We start from the raw sequence: 25995 nt of genomic DNA, 5'->3' as shown, positions 1-25995 counted from the left end.
AATTCCTCCTGATCTCAAATTTTTAGCTTCGGCAATTTGTTAGTGTACATTTTGTCATCTCTCACAGAATGCAACATTTTGAGATCTCTCACAGAATGCAAAGCTGAAGGTAAAGTTCAAAATGAGCATTTTAACTGAAAAAGCTAAAAGAAAAAGGAGAAATAGACGATCTACTTGTATCCTCGGTTTCTTTTCAATATTTTTCCGATAAAAAGTTGAGATTTCATCTCTCTTTTCATGTTACCTTGAACTTTTATCTCTATAGTCCTCCCGAGAATAATTTTTAAACATATGGTTGAACTACTTTTTTATTATTGCCTCTTAGAAGCAAAAATTACTAAAAATGAAAAGAGAAAAAAAAAACTGAAAAGACGGTAACATTGATCTGTATAGAAAGATAGCATAGAATATTCAAGGATGAAAATATTGATATTTCAATTTTATAGAAATTTTGAAAAAAGGTATCGAATATTGATGGTACATCGAGAAAATTTTCAAAAAGCATGAAAATTTACACTAACTATTCTGATACTTTAGGATAAAATAAACATAAAAAAATACATAAATAAACATATTTTAGATGAAAAACCTCATTATATGGGATTTCTCAATATCAAAATGAAAAATGTGAGGCTCAAACATGTTTTGAATTTCATGTCGATTCAAGTGATATTGATATCATGTCACTTGAATAGTGTTTAATATAGTCTTGAACATGCCACATATAAGTTTGTTGATGTCTTCGTATTGGATTTCCATGAATGAGAAATTGTAAATTCTTTCAATCATTTACTTAAAATGGTAATATACTCATAGGAGGCTTAGGAAATACTAATAAAATAAAATACTTTTGAGTGTGTCTATTGACAGAGCTTATTCTACTTTTTATATACCATTTTCTACTAAATTAGCCTATTAATGAATTACCCATTAATAAAATTAGTTTTAAGGGCATATATATTTTGAAAAAAGATACTCATTATACACCCCAAATAAAAAAAAAATGTTTTTTTTATAAATTATTGTTGTCTTACTTTTTCAAAAATAATGGGGATCAATTACAATGTGAAAGAGTATTTCTACAAAGCTATACAGAGTTTACTTTTTCTTTAGAATTATTGTATTTTTTTTATTTAATTTTTGTCGTTTCGTATATACGAATTGATGTGTTTATTTTTTGGGATTATGGGATACAAATTGTCATTGCTATTGTGCTTCTACCCGTATTTCTAAAGAAAAAGTTATACATCCATATAAATCATTTATATATGATTTGTATGAACCCATCAACGAATTTGAGAGTCCCAATCGTTTATATATGATCGTTTATCGTCGCTGTTAATCGTTTATATACAAATCAATTAGGGAAATGAAGTTCATGCACATTTGACAAAAAAATGGTAAGTTTGTTTTTGGAATTATAAAAGGAGTGCAATAAGTAATAATTAACATTTAAAATTTAACTGCATGGGCAAATATTATCTCTGATCTTTTCCCCAAAATTTCAGAATTTTTAAAGTCTCTAATTATATTTTAGGTGTGAAATAGTTCCTCTCTAAATTCTGAGGAAATTTTGGTAAATACTGGGAGAGTTTTTCACACCCAAAAGATGTCGAGGGACCTTAGAACTATAGAAATTTCGGTGAACAGTTTAAAAAATATGGGAGAAATTTTTTGGCGTTGTAAAACTTGTACAGGTTGCTGTTGCTCTTTCGCATGACATGTAGAAGACATTTTCTTAAAACTTCTCTATGACACCCCAAATATTAAGTATTCCTATTTCAAATTTAAAATGCCAAATAAACAAAAAAATAAATGGAAGTAGTATTATACAAGTCTACAATTTGGGTATTGTAAAGCTAGTTACAAAAATATAGTTGTACTTTAGTCTAAAATTCCTCCTCCCCCGAAAAAATTTCCTAATTCCGCCACCGCATGCTGCTATTCTGGAAATTGCCACACGCCATTCCTACAGAAGGTGGATTTTTTCCTTCTTTTCACCCCGGGAAACTGGAAAGTACCAATGCCAAATAACACTTGCAGCTTCGTCCTCTGTCTCAGGCATAGGCCTTCATACTTGCTGTGGAGAACCATAAGCAGAGCAATCAGATCATTTCTCTTCATCCTCCGAATCTGACTTTGCGAAAACTGGCTCTGGCTGAGTGGCTGAATATGCTGGGGCAATGAACTTGGGATCCTTTGCTGCAACGTCAGCATACTTGAGTATAGCTTCTCTTGGATCTTCCTCCATCCATGTCTCCTTGATCATACCTCCTTGCTGCAAATAGAACTCGAATCATAAGCCTCTTTAAGTAGAAATAGAAATAAGATGAGCATCGGAACGGAGACAAGAATAAACATATTACCTTGAGGAGGTACTGGGTTAATAAGCTTCCTTGAGTTGTGCCAACCCTTCCACCAAAGCCAGGTCCTGTCATGGGGAGGTCAGGTTTGTGGGCCTTCAGAGGGTCTTTCAATATCTTATCTCGCTGACGCTTGCGGCTCGGTTGATCTCTAAATAAGGGCAGAGCATGAGGGTTGTGTATGACTGGTTTTGCCTCGAAATCATCCACGGATTTCTTCCTTGGTGCACGTGCAACACAAACAAGAGCTCCTCTTTCACTGAGGGTTGGATCATATAATATGTGAGTTCCACCTTGGCTTTTATCTCCAGATGTCGCAAAGATCTTCAATGCAAAGAAAAACAGGTACACTTTCAGTTCATCTATCTCACATAATAAGCAGCAAAAAATATATGACACTCACGCATCTGTGCTGTGAAGTATATCAAAAATCCATCTACAAGCTATACGAATGACGTTCGGACTTAAACAAGCAAGCTATACCTGATTCAGCCTTGGGTGCCAAGCACACTGTACAACGCTGCAAGTTGGGGATATCCCAACTCTTGAAACAAGTTCAAGTTTTGCTCGATCGAAAAAGCAAAGCAAACCTCCAGTAGTGCTCTCCCTTTCAACAGATGTTCCAGTCAAGAAAAGTTGCTCATCAGGACTAAAAGCGATATTCGTTTGAGCATAGTGGTTAAAGAGATCCTCAAAAATTTTAACAGGTGCTTTCATCTGGCGGAGATCCCAAACCTGACCACAAATTATGGGTAAAAGGGGAAAATCACTGCACAATATCGGAAATGGATGCATGTGACGACACTAAAAGAGCAATACGAGCTTAGACATTTGTTAGATTAAGATTACCTTCAACGTCCCATCAAAGCTTCTTGATAGTAATATTTTCCCATCAGCAGAAAACTTAAGCCCTGTAATGTCATCTGAATGGCTCTTCTCAACGTATATGTCTGGCCGACTCCCCCATCCAGGCTTGAGGTTCCATATCTGTGAGAATAAAAGATGTACACAAGGAATGTGAGAAGACGCTGATATGAAGAATCTTTTCGGAAATGGCACCATAAAACTCTTGCTCAGTCATTAGTAATGAAAAATTCTGTTGTCAAAAAGACTAAAGAGAAAAAAGTCTTATAAAACATGAAGTCATCTGCAGCCAGAAAGCAGGTAAAGAATGCAATACCTGTATAGAACCATCTCCTATACCACCAGCAATGCATTTTCCTTCACGATCCCAAGTGCACGTGGTAACTGGAACTCTTGCAGGCCTCGCTAGTTTTGGTTTGATGACCTATTCATTGAATTATTACACATACAGTTAAAGGGACTTTTTGGGTTCAACATCAAGCTCAACATAATATTCAGAACTCAGATGAATGCTTGTTCATCAACTATAATCAAAAGTCTCCACAGCATATATTATCAAAATCTGCAATGAAGCTCATTTTAAAGACTGAAATAATGAGCAACAAAAGAAGCAAACAACACTATAGCCACTTCTTGGCTTCCATGTAGCATTTATTGAACTTTATAAGCAACGGCCGATAACATGTTACACTAACCTGTTTCTGACTTTTGAAGTCATTTACATCCCATATGCGCAATGATCCATCCTCAGAGGAGGTCAATACCGTCTCCTTAGCTCTAGGGTGCCACTCTCCCCAAGTCAATCCAGATATGTGGCCCTTGGTATTCTTCAGATCACGGATATACATATCGCCCTTCATGAACTCGCCCAGAGTAAGCCCATCTCGGTCATAAATCTGGAAGACAACAGAGATAAACATAAATGGCTTGTTTATATAATCCTCAAAGAAATACAAACTTCAAGAACATGGCATCGATACCTTAGCCTGAGCTGAGCCAGTCACACACAAAAAACGATCTGCTGTCGGACTCCAGCTCAAGTTACGAACTTGATGACCTTCAAATGGTTCCAGCTGTCTAAACGATTGCAAACGAGAATTCATCCCTTGAAAGTCATACATACGCACTGAATAGTCATAACTACCAGAAAGTACTCTAGACCCAGTGTGATCAATGGCAAGAGCAGAAACAACCTGTTCAAATATAACCCAAATGAGTTTCTCAACTAAGCACCATTATCCTAAACTAGGAGTTCAAAGACACTGCTTTTTTTCCGTACAAATCATGTCCATAAGCAACTAGCAGACTGTTCTCAATAACAAAACAAGCTTTTGTGATAATCGAAGCGTCTTAGTAAAGAAAGAAACTTTTATCTAATAATAATAAAAAAGATACCTTCGTGTGGCCCTTGAGGACAATCTCGTTGCTCGTCGGGATTCGATAACGATTCTCCTCTTCATCATTATCTGCATCCTCATTATCCTCATCCGACCCCGGGGGCCGTCTCGGAGGTCCGATCATCTCGTCTTCATCATCGCTCTGAGCCCAGCCCGGCGGGGGTGGTGGCGGTCCGATCACGGCATCGTCATCCCCATCCTCGCCGGAACCTTGCCCCGGCGGCGGCCGAGTCGGCCCTATCATTGCACCGCCGTCGTCAGCCTCATCCGTCGGCCGAGGCGACCCGACAGTGGGAGAGTCGACGTCGTCGCGGGGGAAATTAGGATTAGAGTTGGGGGTTTTCGTGTTACGGAGAGAGTCGAGCCAGGCCTTGGAGGAGGAGGAGATAGAAGGGAGGTCATTGGGCTTGATGGAGGAGGATTTTCCGGCGGCAGCGGCGGGGCGGCGAGTGGCGTTGTGGATGAGTTCGAGAGGGGTTTCGGACTTGGATTGTTTGCCGAAAGTGAGAGGGAATTGAGCTCTGACACCGTCGTATATTTCTGCCTCGTCGTCCATCTCTTAGGTCGATCAGAAACTAACTGATGATTCTAACGGTTTCTGATTACGGGGTGGTGACTTTATCAGTTTGTCTGTGTCGGAGATTCACGACGGCACCGCCATGAATCCTGCTGCTTTTCTCGCTTGAAATTGGTCTCGGCCCAATTCCTCGGCCCAATTCAGGTCCGCGAATGAACTTCTCTCTCAATAAGAAGTCAATGGCTGTCGTTTTTCAAGTCTCGCGCTTTTTCAATTTTGCTGTCGTTTAATTGAGAAAGTAAGAGAATTGAGGATGTTAATGTCGTTTCTTGTTTTTGTCTTATTTCTTTATAAATTTATTGTTGATTTTTTTTTTTTTAAACTCGTACCTTCTGCATTTATTGGTTTTTGGTCATTTAAATCCCGATTTTTTTTTTATGAAGGAAAAATCCTGAACTTTTGGATTTTGATAAATAGGACTTTAAATTTGAAAAGCTTTAGCGATGGTCATAAAATTTTATTGTCGTTTTATAGGTTGTCGTCGTTTAGTAACACCATTGCGTCTCACTTAGTTTTTGTCGTTTCTATTCTTCTTGTTTTTTCCATTTCCGTTTCACTTCTCAACTTGGTGTCGTTTTCACTATGATTCATGGTTGAGGGATTCATACGCCAATTCGAATCAAGGTTCATGGTTCGTTACAGTGTTTTCTCTCACAAAAAATACACGTAAATCGAAAATGATTCTAATCTTATGATTCTAATCCATGAACCACTATACTTTTATATGCTGTTACATAGACGTCAGAGATTAGCCGTTAGCACCATAAACTGACCAAATTGAGGGTGTTTTCCTCTTTCTTTCTTTCTATATTAATCTAAATTAAGATGTTGCAGCATAACTTAGGGTTTGTTCTTTTGGAGTTTAATTTGAGTATAATTCTTGAGTTAAATTTGAGTTGAAGTTATAACTTGAGTTTGTGTTTGGTTGTGTACATTTGAGTCATGATTTGAGATAAGAATCTTTTTGAGTTTGTGTTTGAGTGAGTCAAAACTTGAATTTATATTTAGATAGTACTTTAATAAAAACTCAATACTGATGGAAAATTTTAATAGGGTATATAGGTGGGGTTTTATTCGTCTTTTCGTTGTCAATACATAGAAAAAAAATCATCTCAATCAGAATTAAAACGAAAAAGTTATAGCATTTTTAAGAATAGAAAAAATAATGTTCATTAATTTGAGTTCGAGTTTCTGAACTCGAGTTGAAAGGGAAACTTGAATTCGAGTTTTAGTCCCAAACTCGAGTTTGAACTAGGCCCCGTTCATTTCGCTGATTTAAGTTTAGAATTCGAGTTTTGCTACAGTAAAAAGTTCTCACAAACAATCACATCTAACTTTTTTGCTACAGTAAAAAGCTCTCACATAAAATCAAATCTCAACTCGAATTAAAAATTCAAATCAGCAAACTAAACGAGTTAAAAAAATATAAATTTGAATAAAGTTATAATTTGAGTTGTTTTTCACTCAAAAGAACAAACATTTAAAGTACAACCCACCATAAAACGAAGGATTCGAATGTCCAACTTAAATTAAAAAGTAAAAATTAAGATATAATTAATGAGTTTATAAAAAACACCTTTTTGTTTTTTTTAATGTTTATGGAATACATTTAAGTCATGTTTTTAATGGTGAGTTGAGTTGTATTTGTATTCTAAAAAAAGTAAAAAAACCACCGAAATAGACTTTTAGGCCGTCGCACTTTTGTTTGTGGTGGAGATTGTAAACATAACTCAGTTTTGCCTTCTCCGTCCAACCAAATAGTCAGCTTTATATTCTCCATAATATATCTCTCTTTGCTTCACTTTTTTTTTTTTTTTTTCTGAGAGCAGTAACAAAATGTAAGTTTCACATAATCTATTCGCATTGTATCATTGTCTTGCTTCAAACCAAAATTCCGTTTTGGGATTTTCTCCCTGTCTTGTCCTTTTTTATATGGATGGATTAATGTTTTCTGGGCTTTTGGTTTTGGTGTTTGGATGAATAGGGATAGAGCGTTGAAGCCAATGGACGCTGAGCAACTCAGAGAGTGTGGGCATAAGATGGTGGATTTCATTGCTGACTACTACAAAACCATTGAGAATTTCCCAGTTCTCAGCCAAGTCCAGGTTTTTTGTGATTCTCATTAATTTCAAATTTTGCCCCCCTAAGAATAGGGTTTTTTCCATTGGCTCCCTGTGATTCGAAGTGGCTACACCATCTTCAATATAAATGCTAATACCAATTGTATGTTTAGCATAAAAGTATGATATAGTAAGTTATTTTTATTTTTACTCTGATGCATAATGTTATTTGAAATGTGAAATCTATTTTTTTTATAATTATTAAATTTTAAAAGTTGTACAAGTAAATTTTTATTTTTAAAATAATTTTAAAAAATGCAAAAATTATAATGATTACGTGAAAAAATAAACATTTCAACTAATATCAATTAAATGTCAAATTTTTATACGCTATACGCCACAAATTATGGCATATGGAAAATTTGATACAAAAAAAAAGCATTGCATTGGAGTATTACACTCAAATGTTATTGACACATCAATTATAGTATTATAAAATTTACAATTAGTTTATCAATTATAGTATTGTATTAGAGATGCTCTAACAGAATATTAAGTTGCAACTTATGATATTCTTGGGGAAGTTCTATTCAATTTTAAGTTGTAAGAGACAAAGCGAGACAACTCCTATTCTTTAGGGGCCAAATTTGATTTAAACCGTAGAAAGAATACTGAAAAAGTTTAGTGGGATGTTTTTTTATTGGCAGCCTGGATATCTACATAAACTTTTACCGGATTCTGCACCTACTCATCCTGATTCTTTGGAAAATCTATTTGATGGTGAAGTTTTGCAACTGGGTTATCAAATTTTTAGTTGGCATATAACATTGGAAGATTCTCGCTTGGTTATTGATATAGAACAAACTTTTGTGAAATTGCAGACATTCAGACCAAAATATTACCAGGGGTGACACATTGGCAGAGCCCAAATTATTTTGCATACTATCCTTCTAATAGTAGTGTTGCTGGATTTATGGGCGAGATGCTTAGTGCTGGTCTTAACATTGTGGGCTTTAGTTGGATTACTTCTCCGGCAGCAACAGAACTTGAAACGGTTGTTCTTGACTGGCTTGGTAAAATGTTAAAGCTTCCTGAGGATTTTCTTTCAGCAGGTATGGATTTGTATACTTCTGTGCATGTTTTCCTTGACAATACTCACTATGAACATACACATCTTGCTCTGGTGTCTTTGACAAAACAATATGAACTTGAAGAATTTGTATGCCATATTGATCATGATTTACAATTCGTTTTAAGCTGATTCTTATGGCAGTAACGTTTAAGTAAACCATATAAAATAGTTAATTTTTTCTTTTTTTAAAAATGTTGATTTAGCAAGAATAGGGTGATTAATTCATCGAACTTTGTCGAGAATTTGATGCAGGACAGGGTGGTGGAGTCATTCAGGGAACAGCAAGTGAAGCTATTCTAGTTGTATTATTGGCTGCCCGTGATAAGTTCTTGAAGAAGGCCGGGAAAAACGCACTTGAGAAACTTGTCGTTTATGCATCTGATCAGACTCATTCAGCTTTACAGAAGGCTTGTCAGGTATCTTCCTAATGTGTATTCTTTCTGAATTTTCATATTATTTCAGCCGAGGTAAATATTTTACACTTTCATATGTTTGGAGTTTTTAGTAGAGTGTAGATAAATGAGGTTTGGAGTTCATTCCGAGATCCTAAATATTTTCCAGTCTATTTTTGTAGAAGTATGCCTTGTTTACTTATTGAACTTTGCCGTTTTGGTGGGTACTTATAGGCTTAGTTGTGTCTATTAAATTTTTGCGCTGTTTACGGTTTAATGGCAGATAGCAGGTATACATCCAGAGAATTGCAGGCTTCTAAGAACGGATTCTTCTACCAATTATGCCCTACCTCCAGATGTACTTAACAAAGCAATTTCGAGTGATGTTTCCAATGGTTTTATTCCCTTTTTCTTATGTGCAACGGTAAGAAATGAGAACTTCTTGTTCTAGCTTATTTCAACTTGTATTTGTCTTCTTTCTTTCTTTTCTGTTCTTCTTTTTTTTTTTTTTTCATTTGATTTACTATTAGCTTAGAAGAATAAGTTTTTATGTGAGTTCTTGAGTCTATGGAGTTGAGACGTCCTAAGTGGCGGCATATTTGAATCTTATTACATTCTTTTGCAATCGCGTGTATGTTTCCGTGAAAGAAGATTTTCATTTGCCCTATGCAGGTTGGTACCACTTCATCTACGGCTATTGATCCTTTGTCAGCATTAGGAAGGATTGCTAAGGTAAGGGATATCATCTGTTCTACCGTAATTTTTTTTTTCTTTTTTTTCCAATTCTTCTTTCACCTCCTGAGGTGGAGTTGATTTAGTTTCGTAGGTTTCTTGCACATTATTTTATTTTATTTAGAAGGCCTTGGATATTTATGGTATCTCAGTGGAAATTATGTGGACAACAAGTAGATTAATGCATTGCTATCACCAATTTTTTTATGCATGATTTAAAACAAAGAAAGAAGCACTGTACAGTAAGGATAAGCTATGATTAATGTGAGGACCCTACTGAGTTAGCCGTCACTAAAATTAATTTTTAGCCTATAACTTCTGAAGCTTTCCAAAAAATCCGAGTGATTTTTTTTTTGTTACCTAGAATGCTGCAGTATTTTAAAAATGATGTAGGAATGCTGCAGCATTTTTTTTTAAAAATGCTGTAAGAATGCTGTAGCATTCTTTTTTAAAATGCTATAAAAATGCTATAACATTCTCTCTTTTTTTTTTAAAAGAACTTACTAATACGACATATGATACGAATTGCTTTCTTGATCAAATATTCAAATCTTAACATATCTGTTAATCAAAGCATATAGATATATATATATATATATATATATACTTACTCCATAAGTTTGCCTACTAACAACAATAATCCACAAAATCATTTAACATATAATTTTAGAATCATAATTAACAAAACTATTTATACGTAAAACTGATTGCGAAAATATTTGCGAGCGGTATCCATTCCCCGATCTCCACATCGTTCGTCCATTCCCGTCAGTCTATCAAGTATTATATACAGGTTGCTTACCTACAATATAAATATTCTATGATGAGTTGATTATGCTTAATTATGATGTCTTATCATAATCTTATTATCTTATCTTATCTTTCTTACTGATGGGCCCGAATGCTCGTACCACTTGCGCGCAATCATCGGGACGTGAGGGTTTGCAAGGTCCCCCACGATGCCGTGATTATAACTGAACTGAATGCCTCATTCTCAGAGGACATTATTATATTTTTTTTTCTCCCTTGCGGAGCCTGAGTTACCTCCCTCTCAGAGGCTGAGACGACACTCAACTGAGATTATTCTTATAAGTTTCTCTTAACTTATTAAGGTGTATGCAATATGACATAGCATAGCATACTATAACATGAAATGTACTCAAACACATATAATTCATGTGCATTGCTTAAGTGTATGCAGTATGACATATCATAGCATATATAACTTTAAATGTACTCAAACATATATAATTTATGTGTACTGTTCATTTTAAAATCTATTTATACTGTAGGCGAGATTCCTACTTACCTGATTTTACAGAGCTGGAATCCGCTTTTCGCCAAACAACGTACTCTCTTACTTGCTTACTTCTGAAAATGAATACCCATTAAGAGTGAGATTAACTGTCGTTTACTATTCTACTTTAGCAGCTTATGAAGGGAATGTAACCCTTTCCTTAAGGCATGTATTCCTCTCTTTTATTGAAGGATAATTTACTATAAGAATCAATTTATTAAATTTTCAAAATCTTATTTTCTTTAATTGCCCTTATTATCTACTTGCCTAGATTGAAAATTGATTACCCAATCTAGTGACTTATTCTCCATAATCTACCTCATTGGACTTGTTATGATATTAAGGCCCAATTCGGCCTAGAAACTTATTCACGGTGTTCTAACTCTTAGGCCGTTGAAATTTAAACTCAAGGAGTCTCTTGAATTAATGCGGGCGTTAGACCCACATCAAATCTTCGAAATTCTAAGGACCTAACGTATTGGGCTCGTAGGTACCCGTCGGGATGGTTTGTTCGATAAACCATTTAGTTCTTAAAAGAAACCATTTTTCTTGAAGACTTTCTTTATGAATATTTCCGTTAAAACGATGTTTAACACCATAGTATTTTTATTGAAATCACCTCTCGGGTTCTTTGATAAACTTTTGTTAAAAACTACACTGTATTAGGTTTGTTTAGTTAAAAATGTGCAGTTTCTGAAATCTGCGTTTTACTGCATCTTAGGGTCGGATTTCAAAAATCTGCTCTTCGCAACAATTTTTCGTCTCGTCGAGATTTAAAATTGTCATTTTTGGAGAAAGTTAAAATTCAGCCTCTAAATGCCTCGTTTGGCTGAAAACAGTGGTTGCTGTTTTTTTTTTTTTTGAAACTGTGTTGGACAGCCTGTCCGTTTTTAGAAAATGGCTTCAAACTTGCTTTTAGAGTTAAAGTTGGGTTTTGTCATGGTCACAGAAAAACGTTCAAAACATTGAGAAGTTCAAGTTTAGAAATACTGAAAAATTTCGTTCTAGGATTCTCATTTTTGCGTTCAAAGTAACCGGAAAATGTTTCCTCCAACCCAAAAAAAGCAACTTAAACCAAACATAAGCATACCACATAATACTAATCAAACTAACCTCAAAACACACAAAATCAACATAAAATTCACACACTCTTATTACAACTTATCTTCTCAAGAACCACAAATTACATCCATAAATTCAAGTTTAGAGTTTGCTAGAAAAATAATGGAGAGGAGTTTAAGAAATTACCCTTGAAGAGCTCTCTCTTGAAAACCTTTGAACTCTTCTTCTTCTCCTCTAACTCAAGTTAAGATTTATGGTGAGATGTATGAAAACTTTTGAGTGTATGTGGACTAGAGGAAGGGTCGGTTTTGGTGAGGGATGGTGGAGAAAATTTTGGAGGCTTGGAATTGGGGTGAATCCAGTTTTGGGGTGCAGAGAAAGAGAAAAGAGAAAAATGAGGCATAGCTTATGATGGTTCCTTTTATAGACATGTTGGTAATTATTTTTTTTACACCAATCAACTCCATTAATTTAACTAAATTTTGGGTTCAAATCCCTTAAGCATAGCCGGTCTTGATGGAGAAAAGAGAGAGTAAGTATGCCATGATTTTCCCTTCAACTACTACTATCACATCACACCTTATCATGAAATCCTCTAGCATACTCAACTAGTCAAGTTTTTGCTATGATTTTCCCTATGCATGGCCGGCCAAGTGGAGAAAGAGAGGGAAAAATATAACCTATCCCTTGTACTTTTGGCCACTCTTTCAAATTTCTCCTTAAAACTGTTCAAAATTATACTGGCTGTAATTTTCTCATGTATATATACTAGATGCTAATTCGTACTGTGCTTGGAGATTCTTGGAATTAAGATTCTCAAACTATATCTGTACTGAAAATTCTTCCGCCTCAAAGTACGGTGAGAATTTAATCGATCGAAAACTTAACATGAAATCTGATACAGAATTTAAGAATACAAATGTTAATTCCGTAAATCCGTCAGTCACAAAATATAATATAATATATTTTTTTCCAAGAAAAATCCTTGACTTAAATACATAAATTGCATTATTTAAATTATTGGATTTTCTTGGTCATTACAATTAACGTCTCTTTCCATGATATCAATTCAAACTTGGTTGCATGTTCAGAGAAAACATATTTTTTGTAATGACTGAGAAAATCTCAGACTTTAAATAATACAATTTATGTATTTAAGTCAAGAATTTTTTTAGAAAATACTATGTTATATTTTCTGACTGAAGGATTTATGGAATTAACATCTATATTCCTAAATTCTGTAGCAGATTTCATGCTAAGTTCATGTTTTCCGATCAAGTAAATTTGATCGATAAATTTTTACCGTACTTTAAGGCAGAAGAATTTTCAGTACATATGTAGTTTGAGAATATTAATTCTAAGAATCTCCAAGCACAGCATGATGTTAGCAGCGTATAAAAAAAACGCTCTGACATTTTAAAAGAAGAAAAAATCATTAATTGCCAGACAGCTAGGTTAAAGTCACAAGATAAATACATATAGTAGAAGGGTACGATGTGAGCTCGGGAGTTGACACTGTCAGAAACAATATCATTCCCGGGATATAATGCAGAAATTTAAGTTTAAAATCTGTTCAGTCTAGAATTAATTTCAAGACTTGAAACAGTTCAAAATATTACGCGAGTAAGAATTCAATGTAATATCGAAGTAGTCGGGGATTAATATTGAACTGTAAATAAGCAGTAGAAAAGGAATCGTCAAAAACTATAATTTTCTGTCAGCTAAGTACTTTCTTACAGTCAGTATAATTTTTATCTGATGCAAGAGAAATTTAAGAGATTAGACAAAAGTACAATGGGTAGGTTAGAGTTTGGTTGGATGAGATGTGATTTGATGGTGGAAGGTGAAGAGAAATCATGACAATCTTTTTCACTCTTTTCTCTCATCTTGGCCGGCCATGTTAGGAGGTTTTAGCAAAAGTTTTGGTTACTTGAGTGTGCTAGAAGGTTTCATGATGAGAAGTGATGTGATGGTAGTGGTTGAAGAGAAATCATGGCATATTTATCCTTTCTTTTCTCCCACCTAGACCGGCCATGCTTAAGGGATTTGAACTCAAAAATTTAGTTCATTAATGGAGTTGATTTTGTGCTAAAAATGATTACCAACTTGTCTATAAATAGAGCCATCATAAGCTATGCCTCACTTTTGCTTTATTCTTTTCTTCTCCACACCAAAATCAGATTCACTACAATTCCAAGCCTCTAAAATTTGCTCCACTTTTCCCTCACCAAAACCGAGCCATCCCTTACCTCGCATACACTCAAAAGTTCTCATATATCTCACCACAAATCCTAGTTTAAGTTGAAGGAGAAGATGAGGATCTCAAAGGTTTTCAAGAGAGAGTTCTTCAAGGGTAATTTCTTGAACTCTTCTCCATTATTTTCTAGCCAACTTTAAGTTTGAAATTATAGATGTAATTTGTGGTCCTTTGAGGCTATGGTTTGTAATAAGAGTGTGTGAGTTTTAAGTTGGTTTTGTGAGTTTTGAGGTTAGTTTGATTAGTATTATGTGGTATGCTTATGTTTGGTTTAAGTTGCTTATTTTGGGTTGTAGGAAAAAATTTTCGGTTACTTTCAACGCGAAAATGAGGACCCTAGAGCGAGATTTTTCAGTATTTCTAAGTTTGAATTTATGGTTCTCGATATTTTGAACGTTTTTCTGGCTTGAACTTATAGCCCTCGATGTTTTGAACATTTTTTATGACTATGACAAAACCCAATTTTAACTCTAAAAGCAAGTTTGAAGCCAGTTTGTAAAAACGGACTGGCTGTTAAACACAGTTTCGGAAATAGAAAAAAGGGGCGATTGCTACAGCATTGCTACAGCAATCCTACAGTATTTTTTAAAAGAAGATTTGCTGCAGCATCCTACAGCATTTTTAAAAGAAGATTTGCTGCAGCATCCTATAACATTTTAAAAGAGATTGCTACAGCAATTCTATAGCAGTTACTTTCAACGCGAAAATGAGGACCCTAGAGCGAGATTTTTCAGTATTTCTAAGTTTGAATTTATGGTTCTCGATATTTTGAACGTTTTTCTGTGATTGTGACAAAACCCAATTTTAACTCCAAATGCAAGTTTTAAGCCATTTTGCAAAAACGGGACAGGCTGTCCAACACAGTTTCAGAAAAAAAAAACTGCAGCCACTGTTTTCAGTCAAACGAGGCCTTTAGAGGCTGCATTTCAGTTTTCTCTAAAAATGACAATTTTAGATCTCAACGAGGCGAAGAATTGTCGTGAAGAACAGATTTTCAAAATCCGACCCTAAGATGTAGTAAAACGCAGATTTCAGAAACTGTACAGTTTTAACTAAATAAAACTAACACAGTGTTGGTTTTAACAAAAGGTTATCAAAGAACCCGAGATATGATTTCAGTAAAATACTATGGTTTTAGACCTCGCTTGAACGAGGAATAGCCGTGAAGAGAGATTTCAAAAAAAGGGTTTCTACAACATAGTTTCACAGTGGTTTACAAGTCAACCGTAAAACAACTTGGGGAATAATTTTCAAAAGTCGATATTCGAAAAGAGATTTTACAACGAGATTTTAGTGCTTGTAACTAAATGAGCAATAGTTTCAAAAGTCGGTAGTCGAAAAGAGATTTTATAATGGGATTTTATTGCTTGTAACTAAATAAGTGAGTAATCGGTTTTATAAAAAAAAAATCGAATGATAGTTTCTTTTAAAAGCTTAATAGTCTTTGAGCAAAACATCCTGATAGGCACTTGCGAGCTAAATATGTTAGGCCCCTAGAATTTTAAAGTTAGGTGCGGGTCCAATGCCTGTATTAGTTCAACAACCCCGTTTGAGTTTAAATTTCAACGGCCTAAGAGTTAGAATGCCGTGAATAAGTTCTAGGCCGAATTGGGGCTTTAATATCATAATAAGTCCAATGAGATAAATTATGGAGAATAAACTACGAGATTGGGTAATTGATTTTTAACCTAGACATAAGTATGTTAAGGGCAATTAAGGAAATAAGATTTTGAGGATTTAATAAATTGATCCTTATAGTAAATTATCCTTCAGTAAAGGAAAGGAATACATGCCGTAAGTAAAGGGCTAGATTTTCTTTATAAGCTGCTAAAATAGAATAACAAACGACAGATAATCTCACACTCTCAGTGGGTGTTCATTTTCAGAAGTAAGAGAATAGGCTGTTTGGCGAAAAGATTCTAGCTCTGTAAATCAAGTAGGAATCTCGCCTACAGCATGAATAGATTTTAAAGAAAAAATTACACATGTTATACATGCATGTTTACGCTTTAAGTATTGTATGCGATGTCATGTCATACTGCATACACCTTAATAAGTCAAAATGAAGTTATAAGAATAATCTCAGTTGAGTACTGTACCAGCTTCTGAGAGGGAGGTGACTCAAGCTCTCAAGGGAGAATAAAGAAAAAAATATAGTAATGTCCTCTGAGAGGAAGGCATTCAGTTCAGTTATAATCACGGTGTCGTGGGGGACCTTACAAACCCTCACGTCCTCATGATTGTGCGCAAGTGGTACGAACACTCGGGCCCATCAGTAAGAAAAATAAGATAATAAGACTATGATAAGAAAATTAAGCATGATCAGCTCATGCATATTTATTCATGTGTACTTACAGTTATTTTGCGAGAGATAGTTCTTACTTATTGAGCGAAAGCCCAATCAGATATGTTCATGCTCTAGGTAAGAAACCTATCAGCAATTCGGGAAGGGCAATGGTGAGCGGCGGACGAATGATGGAGATGAGAATGGATACCACTCACACTTAAATCTTCCGCAGTAAGAGTAAATAAAATCATGTATATATATATATATGATTCAAAGGTTTCAAGCATGTATATTTGAAAAGTATATGTACATAGGTATGTTAAGAAAACTGAGGTTGTAGCTAACAACCCTAGTCTTGAGTATTTAAGTTTTAGAACGTTGCAACAGTACATGCAACAAATAAACGAATTTTAAACATGACGATTTAAATGATTGATTTTAAAAGGACTTTAAAATGTACTTGAATTTAAGATTTCTCACGAAATCCGTTTTAAAGTCAAATTAGATGGCCAGATTGAATTGACTAGTTCTAGAAAGGCTTTTAAAGAGTATTTGAAACAAGAGTTCAAACGCTGCTCAGTTTGAAGGATATTTCTAGAATGTTTTATTTTAGTTGAAATTAAGAAAAGTTTTAAGAAATTTAGTGATTCATTCTTTTGAAATTATTGTTACGAATTATGAAATTATTCATTATATTTTTTTTTTTTAAAATGTTCCGTAAATTTTAAGAAATCTCAGTAAGTACAAGTTAATTTCAGCTACAGTAGCGGTCTCCTAGGAGGGTCGTCACACTTTTTCCCGTCTAAGCATGTTTTTCTCAAGTCTCACGTTGTGTTAGGGAGTGAGCTGGTAGTTTTTTTTGTTTTTTCAAATCATTTGCCCAACTAAAATTGACTAGCATAATAGTGCACATTGAATATTGACACAACCTTAGGAGTTAGGATATTTGTAATGCGACCTTTCCACTTTACAGAGTCATGGAATGTGGTTCCATGTGGATGCTGCATATGCTGGAAGTGCTTGTATATGTCCAGAATACCGCCAGTACATTGACGGTGTTGAAGAAGCGGACTCATTTAACATGAATGCTCATAAATGGCTTCTAACAAATTTTGATTGTTCAGCACTCTGGATTAAGGTATGTGAGCATAACATTATTGGTTTGATCCTCTTCTCCTACTTTCACAAGCTTTTTTCCAAATACCGACTTCAGAAGTCTTCCTTTCTTTTTCGGAGAAGGAACAAGAAAACCTTTGCTTATCCAAGTTTAACAATTCTCTTTTGCTACTGATAATCCATCTGTTCTCATATATGAATTCAGTATGACACACATTAATTTCCTGACAACAGGATAGAAATGCTTTGATTCAGTCCTTATCTACAAATCCCGAGTTTCTGAAAAACAAGGTATGTTTATTGCTATGTTATCTTGTGGTGAGAAATCCAACATGCTAACCCCTTTTTTGTGCTTTGATTTGTGTTTAACATGATGGAGAAGGACCTTTTGCTAATCTTATGTTTGCTTTTAGACAAGTCGTTTCTTTCTTTCCTTTAGTTCATTTGGTCTACCTCTTACTTTTGTTTTTATTTCTTGATTGGAGAACAAATGTAGGTCAAAATGCTCTGAGATTTGAGTATTAACTAAAATTGATCTTGAAAAGAAAGTACAATAATTAGAGATTTACAGACAACTTTTGGCATTTAGTTCTAACAATGTGTCTGACTGGTTAATTTTATATTCCAGGCTTCTGAAGCAAATTTGGTTGTGGATTACAAGGATTGGCAAATACCGCTTGGACGTCGCTTTAGGTCTGGCTTCAAACATTTGTTTCAAAGAAACAATTAAGAGATTAAGAAGCTGAATGACTTGTGCATATAGATTTGATAAACCTATCCATAGTTCATTGTTTCCCTGTGGTCCCTTAAAACGATATGTTTACAATCAACTATGTCATTATGAGTATTCTTAACAATGCGTTGTTTGTTCTTAGATCACTGAAACTATGGATGGTGTTACGTCTGTATGGTGTGGAGAACCTACAGAGCTACCTAAGAAACCATATCAATTTGGCTAAACACTTTGAGGAGCTTGTTGCTAAAGACTCGAGATTTGAGGTAATTAACGAAGTTCTTTGATTTACTTGTTATTTGTTATTCTCAAGTTTCAGCTACAACTTAATATCCATGAAAATTACTTTCGTTCTTCTTTTCATGTCAGTGATGTATGTGCATGATTTTCATGTTGTTTACCGTCTTTACTCGTGTTTTTATGAAAAATCATAAACACGAATTGTGTTCGTACACGTATTTTCAGATATCATAAATGTGTTATTTAGACTTTAGCATGTCCCTGAATGGAATTTCAAGCATTTTTTAAGGGGATTGGTATTGACTCTGCTGGCTGTTCAGAAATCGGAAAAATCTACTTACGGGACAATGTACTGAAATACATTTGGTGCAAATCCCCCTTCAAATTGTTTATTTTGTACTTCTTACAAGACAATATCTCATGTGATTTTTCAGTGACTACATTGTGGATTATTTTTTCTGGCAGATTGTCACACCTCGAATATTCTCGCTAGTTTGTTTCCGCTTGCTTCCTGCTTGCAAGGATGAAGCTTTGGCAAATAAACTGAACGATGACCTGTTGAATGCCGTGAACTCGACCGGAAAAGCTTTCATTTCTCACACGGTAAAGCTCACTAATTGGTAGTTACTTCATATTTTGATCCTTTTATGCCTAATTTTAGTTCTACCAAAAGACGTGCATTTTTTATATTAATTTTTTTGTCAACATGCAGGTTTTATCAGGAAAATACGTATTACGTTTTGCAGTAGGAGCTCCATTGACTGAAGAGAAACATGTAAATGCGGCGTGGAGTGTTCTGCAAGAAAAAGCCTCTGCCTTATTGGACCCATAAATAAGCTTATTACAATCCTTGATTGATGCCTTTGATTATTATTGTTTAAGTCTTCTTTCTTGGTGCACATTTGGCAATTATTTTATCATTTATTTGATGTAAGTTACATCATGTTGAAATATTATTAAACGGAATATCACAAATAACAAAGTAATTTTTTTTTTTCGTTTTAGGCATCAAGCGTTTGTGGTAAAATAGTTTGAAACTACAAAGCCATTCGAGATTTCCTTATTTTTGATAAAATTATTTGGGTATAGTTGGAAAATGCAACAAGGGAAGTTTTATTTTATTTTTGGTAGGTTTGTTTCACAACTCAAAGTTCTTAATTTGAACTGTGTATATGAGAAAAAAATATTATAATAAAAAAGTTAAATTTAAATTGTTATAAGAGAAAATACTGCGAAGGTCTTTATTTAAAATTATTCCTTCATTTTCCATTTGCTTTTTGTGGGCTTATAGTCTACATTTTCCCGTCTCGGATTGGGCTATTTTTGGTGCCTTTGTGGGCTTATGGTCTTAATTTGACGGGTCATTTATATAAGGAAAATAGTAGAAAATAGTCAATATAAAAAAACTTAAGAAAGTATATAAGTCAATTTTTAGTTATAGAAATTAATAGGTCATAATTTGTCAAGTTATGATTCATAATTAGATAAATTATTGACAAACTTCTCAAGTTATGGTTCATAACCAGACAAGTTATGGACAAAAATTGTGAATTATGGACAACAACTTGTCAAGTTATGGTTTATAATCAAACAAGTTATGGACGAAAACAGTAATTTAGCTTATTTATTAACTTATGTAAACTATTGGCCTATTAATTTTAATTCATCTCAAGTCTTGGCCTATTTTCTTCTTTCTCCCTTTATATAAATGCTCATTTTGAGTGTCTTGTTTTAAAAAATGTCTACTTTTTTGTTTATTTACAAACATTTCTACTATCATATGTATTAAGATCATTATATTCTCATGAAGAAAAAAAGGAAATATTGATTAAAGAATAAAATTTGTAAGAAAATGTATCCCGATATAGAGAAAATCAAATTTTCTAATTTCGTTATTTACAAAGACAATACTTAGTATTAAATTATATTAGCATTTAATGAGAATATAGTAGTTTTAAATAAAGAAAGTTTCCTTTAATGAGAAAAAGAAAAGAAACTCTGACGAATGAAAAAAAGGGAATAATACCATTATTCTCCACCATTGATCCAAAAAAAAAAAATACAAACTTTGACGAATGCAAATCAGTAATCATTGTGAAAATGAATGCCAAATTTAAATTACATATGAAGAACGAAAATATACAAAATCAAAAAAAAAATTTCTTTAGAATAATGATAAAATCATTATGATACAGAATATATGTCTACACATAAACATGCAAAACCCAATATTATTTTTATTAGTTTAATGAAAAATCATTTAAAAAGCCAAACACAGAGCTAAACACAATTTTCATAGACTAATGATAAAATCATTACGATAGAGAATATATGACTAAAACAGATAAATATACAAACCCAAACACAATTTTCTTTAGACTAATGCTAAAATTATTAAGATAGGAAATATATGACTAATTCACATTAATACACAAAACCCCAAATTAATTTCATTAGCATAATGCTAAAAAAACATAAGAAATAACAAATAAAAAGGAATTACATAAAGAAAAACAAACTCACACCTGCCTTTGTGATGAAATGACCCATGTGTTTAAGAAAACCAAAAACGACAGCCCTCACACAACAACCCACACGTTTCCCTGGCTTCAAAGAGTATAAGATATCGTAATACAACTCATAAATGAAAAGGATGAAGTTGGTTGAGACACAAATCGGCAACAGTGGAAAATGGCCTTCAATTAACCCATACAACTGCTGAATTCAAAAAAGAAAAGAAGAGGGAAAAGCAAAACCAAGAAAAAAAAAAAAACAAAAAACATATTAGCATGAATTAAAAGTGATTGACTACAAATAAATCAAATCCGTACAAAAATGGAAGGTAAATATATAAATTTTAATGAAAAATCATAATTAAAAAAACAAAAATTAACCATAAAAGTAATATGCCTAAAATACTCAATGAGGGCAAAACGGGAAAAAATATGCCTTATTCGGCGTTTTTATAATATTATATAATAGACGGCATTTTTACACATTCCGATTTTAGTACAGCTTCTAAAATCGGTATTTTATGTAATTACTTTTAATGGGAAAATACATTAATTAACATAATTTGTATGTGCATTTGTACTATGACATATTTTTAAAATTTTAGTAAATAATATCATATTTTAAATTTCATTAAGAAAGCAAATGCTATTTTCCAAATTTACCCTTCTATTTAGGGTTTTTACATTCTCTCTATCAGATATGCAAAGTCTCTTTTTCTCTCTTTTTTTCTCTCTCTATAAAATTTGAACCTCCCGATCTATCTCTCTCGCTAAGCTCTCTCTTTGGATTTTCCTCTCTCTCCTCTTCCCCTTTCTCATTTTTCTCATCATCACTGCAAATCGGAGCTTGCGAATGTCTAGTGACGCATGGATGGATATCGGCCCACGGATCTCTAGTAGTTTGTGATGTTTGCGTTGATTGTCGATCGGTTCTGGTGGAATCGCGAAGGGAATCTCAACATTGCATTGACGACCGTCACCTTTGCGAGGCTCGCGCCCCCTCCAATTGAGATATCGTGCAGCCCTCGCCGCGAAGATTCAAGTTTGGAGATCCAAGCTCTGAAGATCAACTTCGTCTTCCCCAGCCTGACGAGATCTAAGATCTGCACCAATTGTCACCTCTTCTTTGGATAGTTCAAATGTGACACTAGGTGGACAATGGCTTTTTAAAGTTACAAAATTGGCTTTTCATAGCTTTCATGGATTCAATACAATCCTCACTTCTCTAGTTAGGCTCGATAACATTCTTGGGTTCATAGCTTTCATAGATTCAATACAATCCTCACTTCTCTTACATTTTTCTTTTGTTTTAATTTTCGTGTTTGTATATTTTAGGTATTATATTTTTTCTAAGTAATTTTTAGTGATTATGGTTGATTTTTGTGAATTTTGTTTATGACTTTTGAGTAAATACTGTATTTCCAGGTGAATGCTTAACTCAATTCAATTTCAAATCCGGTAAATAATGCATTTGCCAGTAAATACTTCACTAAATTTGAGTTTGAATCTGATAAATAATGTATTTATCAGTAAATACTTCATTGAATGAGTTTGAATATGGTATATATAGTATTTACCAGTCATAAGGAGTGGTAAATATTATATTTACAAGTAAATACTTCACTAAATAAGTTTAAATCTGGTAAATATGATATTTACCAGTCGCTGGAATCGATCGTTAGATTTTTAGATAAATATAGTAAATATCGTATTTACTGGTAAATATAGTGTTTAATGGTTGTCGAAATCAGTGGCGGGATCTTCAGATAAATACAGTATTTACTAGTAAATACAGTATTTACTGGTAAATACAGTGTTAAACGATCGCTACAGTCGGCGGTCAAATTTTCAGATAAATATGATATTTACTCACAAATACAGTATTTACTAGTAAATACAGTATTAAACGGTCGCCGGAATCGGTGCCTGAATTTTCAGATAAATATGATATTTATTAGTAAATAAGATATTTACTAGTAAATACAATGTTAAACGGTCACCGAAGTCGGTGGCCAGATTTTCAGGTAAATATATTATTTACTAGTAAATACAATATTTACTTGTAAATACAACGTTAAACGGTCGTTGAAATCGGTAGAAAGCTTTTCAAGTAAATACAGAGTTAAACGGTTGCCGGAAACAGTCACCGAAAAACGGTCACAGATTGCTGGAAAATAGTCGTCGGTCGCTGAAGTTGGCCGCCAGTCCTGGTCACGGTGAACTTGACTATAATCTACCTATTATAAAAAATATGATATAATTTATTATTTTTTTAAAAAATATATATTTAAAGTGAGGAGTGAGGTGAAAAAGAAGATTTAGAGATATTTTTAAGTTTTTAATAATATTTAAAATTTAAATTATTAAATTATATTATAATTTAATATTTAAAAAAAATATGTTATAATTTATTAATATTTTATTAATTATGTTATTTTCCTCCTTATCTTTACTTTTAATTAGGCCGTCTTATCCTTACTTTTAATTAGGCCGTCTTATCCTTACTTTGAATTAGGCCGTCTTATCCATACTTTTAATTAGGCCGTCTCGGATTGGGTTGGGATAAGCCTATTAGAAAAGTGCTACCTAACTGGCTACAGAAATCCAAGCCCATCAAATGTTTTGGACCCCAGTTTGTTGTGGAATATATAGAGCAACGGGTGGGTTAGAGGAAAAAGAGTCTGTATTCGAATATAGAAGGTGAAAGATTTAAGCATAATTTACAACTTAGACATAAAAGTGTCGCCTATTCAAAGTTCAAACCATAAGCTGCACTGAGCCAAGTGACACTAGAACACCAGTTGCAACTCGTGAGCACATAACACACCGAATAAAAGTTGAAAAAAAAAAATCGTTCAATTTATTCTTAGAATGCATAGATCTAAATTTTTACCCCTTAATTTTGATTAATACCCTTTTAACTTATATAGTTATTTAACTAAAAAAAATATTAATTTAAAATAAAAAATAAAAATTCAGACTCATACACTCTAAAAAATATTTGCCTCTCCCCAGCATCTAAAAAAAAGTCCCTCTATTAAGAGCGCATTAAGATTTCTAACCTTCCGTATACGCAATAAGATTTTTTGCCCTCACTTTTTCTCCCTTTTTCTCTTTAGCATTAAACTTAAGCATGACAAAGTTATAAGACAATAACACAAAAATTAAAATGAAAAGGGATACATTCTTTTTAAGGGGAAAGAAAGAGAGAAAATTTCTCATAAAAGGTTCACAACAAATAAGGAGAATGAAAAAAGACTAGGCTTTTGACACTTGAATGTTGGCAATTCCTACAAGAAAATGTATAGATAGTTTTTATGCCACCAAAGATCATCTCCCTCTATAATCTTATATGTTATGGTCCTTTTTTTTCCCCCCCCTCGTTGGAAGCATAAACTTATATTCCGGCCCCGGGAATGATCAAGGATGTGTAAAGGCGAAAGAGAGAATGAGAATCATCATATTGGGATATATTGAATTGACCCAAGAATAAGAAAAAAGTTAAGGGTTTTAAAGGATATGCTCAGGAGACCATTCTTTAGCACAATATATAAAAGTTGCTAGTCATTTTCAGCTATGGAAATGTTACACTCGATATAAATGTATGCTTTCCCTCCAAGTTTTGTTGGAATAGGAACATTTTTTTCTTTCAAAAATAAATTCCGATTTATCGTCAAGAATATTCATTCTGAATAGCTAGGCGCTGCATTGTGGTAATATAATATTCCAAGGGAGCTTCTCTACTCATTTATCTCCTTGGAATTTGCCATGGCACTAAAATAGATTCTAGGACACGTTTATTTATGAAAAAAAGGAAGGAAAAAATTATATTTATTTTTATCTCTTGTCCGTTTCGAGTTAAAAAGTGAATTTATATAAGAAAAAATACTGAAACACAAAAAGATAAATTGTCCATTTCAAATTAAAAAGTGAATTTATATAAGAAAAAATATTGAAACACAAAAAGATCTCGTTCACTTCGCTGATTCGAGTTTGTAATTCGAGTTGAGATGTGATTTTATGTGAAAGCTTTTTACTGTAGTAAAAAAGTTAGATGTGACTGTTTCTGAAAACTTTTTACTGTAGCAAAACTCAAATTCTAAACTCGAATTGGTGAAGTGAACGAGACCTTAATTTTTATGAGAAAAAATACTATTGTAAAAACTTAAAATGGTATAAATGTTGTAACTATTAAGATTTTTATTTTTAAAGTTAGTAAACACGTGTTTATTTACCTACCTATTGGGAAACGGAAATTGAATTATGCACTTTAGTGTAGCTTTTTCAACTTATTTTATTTTTATTTTTTCTCATTACATTACATTATATTGTTTCTCAAATCAAACGTGTGTGGGAAATTTCAGCTTTTTGAAGACCACTACGTTTCTATAGTTGCCCACATGAGACCCTTTAATACTTTATTGAGTTATACGTCTTTTCCTCTGCTATAAATTTACAGGGGTTGTTCTTTTATTTAAAAAATTTAAAAAAAAATAATTCGAGTTTCAACTTTATTTAAGTTCATGTTCTTTTACGTTTCAACTTTATTCAACTTTACTCAATTTTATTTAAGTTACAACTTTAACTCAAGTTATAACTCAAATTCAACTCAAAAACTACACTCAAGTTATACTTCAAAAGAACAGGCCCATCTTTATCTTCTCAGTATAGAAGAGTATTTAAAACTAAAAGCCTGTTTAATTTATTGATTTGAGTTTTTAATTCGAGTTAAGATGTAACTTTATGTAATAGCTTTTTATTGTAAAAAAAAATTAGATGTGACTGTTTTTTAGAGCTTTTTACTATAACAAAACTCGAATCGGTAAAATAAACAGGGCCTAAATATCTAGTATTTGAGATTCGAGGAAAAATCACACTTTTTAATTAACTAACAGATCATAACCTTTGCCATATAAATATGTTACATATATACATATATATATATATATATCTGGTTCACAGTTGTTGTAAGA

At 33.4% G+C, this 25995-nt stretch overlaps 2 protein-coding genes across 3 annotated transcripts; one reads left to right on the top strand and one right to left on the bottom strand.

The window, feature by feature from the left end:
• Window positions 1-1669: 1669 nt before the first annotated feature.
• Window positions 1670-5323, bottom strand: LOC21398973 (WD repeat-containing protein 70). The gene is made up of 8 exons (XM_010093524.2): window positions 4623-5323; window positions 4208-4420; window positions 3923-4123; window positions 3544-3651; window positions 3213-3350; window positions 2847-3098; window positions 2367-2687; window positions 1670-2278 (listed from the first exon to the last, which is right to left on the bottom strand). The coding sequence occupies exons 1-8, from the start codon at window positions 5178-5180 to the stop codon at window positions 2111-2113; spliced, it is 1959 nt and encodes a 652-aa protein (XP_010091826.1). The 5' UTR covers window positions 5181-5323; the 3' UTR covers window positions 1670-2110.
• Window positions 5324-6879: 1556 nt separating this feature from the next.
• On the top strand, window positions 6880-19513 carry LOC21398972 (tyrosine decarboxylase 1). 2 transcript variants are annotated; one of them, XM_024162652.1, is made up of 14 exons: window positions 6880-7039; window positions 7186-7306; window positions 7969-8041; window positions 8143-8373; window positions 8646-8809; window positions 9069-9209; window positions 9458-9517; window positions 17394-17558; window positions 17771-17827; window positions 18165-18229; window positions 18412-18535; window positions 18799-18858; window positions 18975-19112; window positions 19222-19513. In XM_024162652.1, coding segments are annotated over exons 1-14 (1521 nt in total). In that variant the 5' UTR covers window positions 6880-7037; the 3' UTR covers window positions 19342-19513. The 2 variants fall into 2 exon arrangements, with proteins under 2 accessions (XP_024018420.1, XP_024018421.1); XM_024162653.1 differs by lacking the exons at window positions 6880-7039; window positions 18799-18858 and having other exon boundaries at window positions 7178-7306.
• The last annotated feature ends 6482 nt before the right edge of the window (window positions 19514-25995 follow it).

Source organism: Morus notabilis, unplaced genomic scaffold (genome assembly GCF_000414095.1).
Source record: "Morus notabilis unplaced genomic scaffold, ASM41409v2 Scaffold602, whole genome shotgun sequence".
Lineage (NCBI taxonomy): Eukaryota > Viridiplantae > Streptophyta > Magnoliopsida > Rosales > Moraceae > Morus > Morus notabilis.
This window is presented reverse-complemented; position numbering and strand designations above follow the sequence as displayed.